Source organism: Pollicipes pollicipes, unplaced genomic scaffold (assembly GCF_011947565.3).
Source record: "Pollicipes pollicipes isolate AB1234 unplaced genomic scaffold, Ppol_2.1 Scaffold_4295;HRSCAF=5057_pilon_pilon_pilon, whole genome shotgun sequence".
In the NCBI taxonomy this organism is placed as follows: Eukaryota; Metazoa; Arthropoda; class Thecostraca; order Pollicipedomorpha; family Pollicipedidae; genus Pollicipes; species Pollicipes pollicipes.
Window position 1 is genome coordinate 5,667,991 of NW_023596461.1, and position 6,000 is coordinate 5,673,990.

General features: G+C 51.9%; 1 protein-coding gene across 1 annotated transcript; it reads right to left on the bottom strand.

The window, feature by feature from the left end:
- Positions 1-5,466: 5,466 nt before the first annotated feature.
- Positions 5,467-6,000, bottom strand: LOC119096590 (ubiquitin carboxyl-terminal hydrolase 2-like). The gene has a single exon (XM_037219492.1). The coding sequence runs from the start codon at positions 5,998-6,000 to the stop codon at positions 5,467-5,469; it is 534 nt and encodes a 177-aa protein (XP_037075387.1).

Below are 6,000 nucleotides of genomic sequence, written 5' to 3' on the forward strand. Positions count from 1 at the left end.
GGAGGCCAATAAAAAAAAATTGAGCCACATCGCTGACTTGTGTCCGCGCAGTCCCCCCCCCCCCCCCCACCGACCGAGAAAACCACCTGACAGGGGAAATTCCGCCTGTGTGCTGTCTAGCGTCATGAAGGAGTTCGGTTTTGGATGCGTGGAGCTTGAGACCGTGGGCATGGAACCATGATGATAGGGAGGACAGTGTGCTTTTCATGCGATGGATGAGGGAGGGAAGGTTGCGTTTGACTTCACATACAAGGATTTAGGTGTCGCTAGCGTGCTGTGTTACATCAGCATCTGGCGCGTGCAGGCTGCGGTCGTTGGCGAAGATTGTGAAGTAAAGGGGACCGAGGGCTGATCCCTGGAAGACTCCCATGTCACTGGGGAAGAGTTTGGAGATGACTCTGTCACCAGAAGGCGAGGGGATGTAGACTGACTGAAAATGGCCAAAAAGATAAGAGAACCAAGCTGGGTTAATATCATGGAGCTGGACTTTGTGAGCAAATTGAGAATAAGGAATGACGTTAAAACATTTGCCGAGATCCAGGAAGCATAGGAGTGAGAGGCGACCATGATCCACGCTGGAAAAGACGCGGTTGGTCACGGTGAGCAGAGCAGTCGGCGTGGAATGGCGGGAAGGGAAACCATGCTGGGATGAGGACAGATGATTGTCGGACATGCAGGTGAATGCCTGGCGTTGCACCACACGCACGACAATCTTGGTCATGATAGAGATGATGGAAATATGATGCCAGACGGGGTTTGGATCGCCGTGTGTGAGAATAAGATGAACCGAGGAGCGCTTGCAGGAATCAGGAAAACCGCAGAACGTGAGGCAAGTGTCGACAATAAGAATAAGGGTAAGTTCAACAGCATCAAAACACAGGAGCAGGATACGAATACTATTACGGCGCGATCCACTAATGAACGGCGTAGTGATCCCCCCCCCCCCCTCCCCCCCCCCCACACTCTCCCCGCTCCTGTAGCCGTGCAGAGCGGGTCGGCAGTGGGCTTGCATTCCGCGCCGCGGCCTTGGGCAGCGGGCGCCGTTGTTCGTCTTCGTCCGCCTGGAGCGACCGCCCCCCGGTTGTGATGCGCGCGCGCCCACTGCAGCACCGCCCTGCGCCCAGCTCTGCGCCGCCCACGTGTCGACCGTGCGAGAGGCGGGCGCGCCGACTTTCAGATGCTAAAGCTGCACTTAAACGGACTATGGCAACCGTTTTTTGCATTGCAGCAGACTGCAGACGCCGCCCTGTGATTTTGCCCCGGCGCCTGCAGGCAGGTAGCGTTGTGACAAATATGCCGCGCACTGCTCGGCGACCGATGCAGGGCTGTTGTGAACAGGAGGCCACATCCGCAGTGTGTCGGGATGTTGGAGTCCGCATTCGGCTGTGAAAGCTGTCCACGTTATTCAATCGAGTCAAATTTGCAGTATTTCCGGTTCGTTGGACAGGTCTTTTGCAGTGAGTGCTATGCCATGGTCATTGAGTAGCTGACAACCGGCAGCCCTGCAAAGAATGCAGCGTCCCTCACCCCTGTCATGGGCAGGGTTTTCAGCCGGGATTTCCAGACGCTGTTCGAGCTTAAAGCTCAGTCCAGCCGCCACTGTTTGCCTTGGCCGGCTGGTGGAGGGGAACTCCGGCGCGCGCAGCCCAATGGCGTGATCAACTACGGTGAGAACAGCGCCGCTTTCTCACGCCAATCTTTCCTGACCGTTAGAGGCTAGCGGCATTGCGAAAGGAAATGGTCGCTGAAAATCTTAAGATCTAAGCGCCACCGTAGCCTACTTAAATCGAAAGTCGTCGTCAGTTGTAAGGCGGGTTTTTCTCTAACGTTTCAGGCGCGTGGAGAATTTCGGAAGTGAGGCTGCATTTGTGAGGGCTGACGCGTAAGGCGAGTTTCCATGCCGGCTAAATAACTAAATGATCCGTTTTGCCCTGTGGCTGCTCCTTTACACCCGAGCAAATGGACTGTAAAGCGGATTACGGTGGATAAGAGGCAAACGCTCGGTTACTTAATAAGGTAGTAGTAGCATGAGCGAACAGGATAAAAAGCCCAGCTCCAGCCCTCCGCTGCCCGGGTATGCATGCAAACCTTGAAAGCCATAAAAGTATGTCTGAGGCCATTAACACCATGCATATGAAACGATTTGCCACGCCTCCAGGCACATTGAGCGTGCGCCGCGTACAGAGCGAACTGAGACAAAGCTTGTGTCGCAGGTATAGAACGAAGGGATCACGCCAGAGTAGTTGTTTTCCGTTGTCATCCTCTAGTCCAAATTATGCATGCACCTGCAGCCGAAATTACCTCAGGCAGTCAGCGACCTGCCACCTGCTTCTAACTCGATACTTTCCAAATTGCCCGCTGGCATGCCGAACGGTCGCCAGCTTACCAACGGGAAGCCGCCGTTACACAACAGAGTGGTAATCGTTGCTGATTGGAACGAGGACAACAGGGAGACAGCACGGACAGATCTTATCAGCAACGCTGTGGATGCGTAAAAAGCCTTTGATAGCGTGGATGACAGCACCCCTCCAGCACACTCAGGTAGTATTGCTTGGTTTGAAAACCTTTCGGGTGAATAAAAGAGTAATGGTGTCGCTACCAGTTGCCCTTTGCTGTACGCGAAATGTCGACAGTGGTACCCAACACGTTCGATGTGTGAACGATATGTCATGCGATCAAGTAGTAACAACGCCCATTAACCAGCTCTGATGGCAATATGGGCCTTCCGGGTAACAGGAGATACTGATCAGCATACTAACGCCAGATGCCAACGATGCGAATACAAACTGCTGTTTGTAGATATATCTCCGTTGACGTGGTTGTTGGATACAGCGCAATTTTAACAGCGGTATCAGTTTTATGACACTTGTTACCATTGAAACATGTCGAGAGCCATAGTTTAAAGGGACCAGACCTAGCATGTTTCAAGTTTTATGAGTTGGTAGTTATTATTCTGAAAATAACTTACCTTCCAACATATGATGACGCACTAGTGAAACAACATTATCAAAAAGCATTGGTTGCATAAGAAAATTCGACGTTTCAAGCTGCGCTCATTGTTACGAGTGCTTTACGAGTTTATATATTATATATTATATATATATATAGTTTGTATATTATATTATATACATAGTTCATATTATATTATGTATATATATATACATATATATATATATATATATATATATATATATTTAAGACGGTTCCTGCTATCCGCCTGGCTGGTTAATCGCGGCCAAAGCTAAGAATGCGTAAAGCTCAGGGGAAGTCAGCGCATAAAGCTGACTGACGAGATCGGGGCTTCACTAGACCGGCCGAGGTCAGGATCGCGTGGCACGTGACCAGCTCACATCAAAGACAGACATCACACAGGGCATGCGGCCTCATCATGGGCGGATTTTCAGCTGGCTGGCGACGGCCCGGCGAGACGCGTCTGAGTGGCTGGCGGGCGGCACAGAGCGGTCCGCGCCCGTCTCAGCGCGTGGGCTGTTTCGCCCGTCTCAGCGGCGCGGGAAGGGGGGCTGTTTCGCCCGTCTCAGCGGCGCGGGAAGGGGGGCTGTTTCGCCCGTCTCAGCGGCGCGGGGAGGGGGGTTGTTCTGCCGGTCTCAGCGGCGCGGGGAGGGGGGTTGTTCTGCCGGTCTCAGCGGCGCGGGGAGGGGGGTTGTTCCGCCGGTCTCAGCGGCGCGGGGAGGGGGGTTGTTCTGCCGGTCTCAGCGGCGCGGGGAGCGGGGTTGTTCCGCCGGTCTCAGCGTCGCGGGGTTGTTTCCCCGGTGGACGTGGGAAAATTTGGACCTCAGAAAACTGGACATTGGCGTCGAGCGACTCCGGGAACCGGCATGGCGTTACTGTTTGGGGGAAGTGCTAACTGCAGATTCCTGAGCACCGTCCAGGGATGGCGGAAGCAAGGAACAGCACGGGAGTTGCCCACCGTCAATCAAGGTCTAACGGAGGGGGGCACTTCTTGCCCTAGCAAGTAAGAGAATACCGTGGGCAAGTTAGCGCCAGAATACCTCGGCTAGGTGGGCTCTGTGATATCACGTCAAGTGTACGTCACTGCAGGTATGTTGTCTGTCGATGGTTGTCCGATATTACGGCACCGCCACCATGTCGTTGTCCTGCGACCGGTCCTGTGTTCAAACCCTCTTATTTCTTATCTATGCGACATAAGACGCTTTAATTATCATTTTTGGTGAGGAGATCTGGAGACGTTTTATGAGCGTGTTAGAACTCAAGGGCTCTGAGGATTGTTTCTAATCCAAGTTGGTCAGTCCCCAAAAAGGTTAGATCTTACAGTGGAATGGTTACCCAGAACGGTCAGTGTTCTGGCGTGGCTACAGGGACTTTGGCAAATATGCATGGCTTTCTGGTAGGATGTCAGACAGCCCAAGACTGTTAGAAAAACACGGGGCTCAGCTGTTTGAGATCCCTTATGACGCCTCACTGTATGGGTCGCTGAAGCGGATAACAGCAGAGGCACGTTCAGAACAGCCCAGACAATTAAGCAGCTCTTGGAAAAGCTTATGAAGGCCCGAAACGATCTAGGCTGCTAAAGAGTAAGTAACTTGTCTACACAACTCTACAAAACCTGAATTACCGAGAGGTTTCTGTAGGAGCTCAATCAAGGCCCTCGTGGGGAAGAGAGGCCAGCACAACTGTTGGCCGAGCGGGATAAAACTCACGCAAATAAACATTAACTCAAGAAAAGTAAATGGAAGTATACACCTAGCACGCAATGCCGAAGTATACGCGAGATAAAATGCCGGACGTGTTCAATATACTGAGCAGGTGCAGCCAAGGTGATCATTCACTCGCTATCCTTTTCCCATGTATGTTATATGATATTGATGACTTTCACCAGACTGCATGATTAATCAGGTACCTGCGTTTTTTTCTGTGCAGGTAAATTACATTAATTAAAGTATTTCGCGCTTTTTCATATCTTTTGTGCACGGTATATGTATATATATATATATATATATATATATATATATATATATATATATACTAGCACATATGTTTCTAGTACATATGCAATCACAGCGTTATCCGGTGGGACTAGAGATAGGACAGCTCTCTCCAACTCCTTCAATTACTGGTGTCCAGGCCGGCACCGGGTCAAGGACTGGCCAGCTCGAAAAACAGCATGCGCGCTTCGCAGCTGTTGGCGCGGTGCACGCGGACGAGCCTTACTTTAAAGTCATTGTGCTGGTGCCAGACTCTCAAATAATGATGCTTACAGTGGGCTGTTTAGTGGCCCCGGTACGCCACGCCAGAATGTTTTGTTCTGCCGTGCAGTTTATAATTTCGGTCTCGCGGTACGGCAGAGTATAGCGACCGGTCCAGACCACTGGCGGAGAACTCCACAGTGATGTTGAGCTTGCGCCCGTTCTGATCCAGTTGCTGCAAGAACCGTCTCAGGTGCACTACAAGGATGCGTGGGAACCTTCGAATCTTGAAGTCTTTGGATCACCTTTGACGCTTCTGGCACATGGAGCATGTCGGCTTTTCTTCTCCGTCAAGCACCTCTTCCCTGGTAAAAAGGTCAAAGCAGTCCTCCAAGCGCACCTGGCCCGTCATGGATGGGATCGGCAGGCTCAGGTCCCAGAACGGGTCAAATGTCACGGACGCTTGGCCGTACACCGTGCACCGCAGCGTGAACTTGAACTGCCCGACAAACAGGTCAACGAACTTCAAGTTCTTCAGGAACAGGAAGCGCTTCCAAGCCTCCAGCGGTTTCTGGCTAGCGTTGAGGCTGTCGTCGATGTGGGTGGGTTTGGGCTTAGGCAGGTTGTCGACACGGTTCACGTCCTTTTGCAAGCCTTCCAACAGGTATCTGAGGAACTCCTGCGCGTCCTGCTGCTGATAGCCTGTAAAGCGGGCCGCAAATCGCTGGAATTGTATTGTCACTGGTGAGGTGACCAGTGCCCGGTCAGCCTCATCTGAGCTCTTCCATAGGTCCCACATTAGCATGGCAAATGCTGTGATGAGGGCACCCTTCAT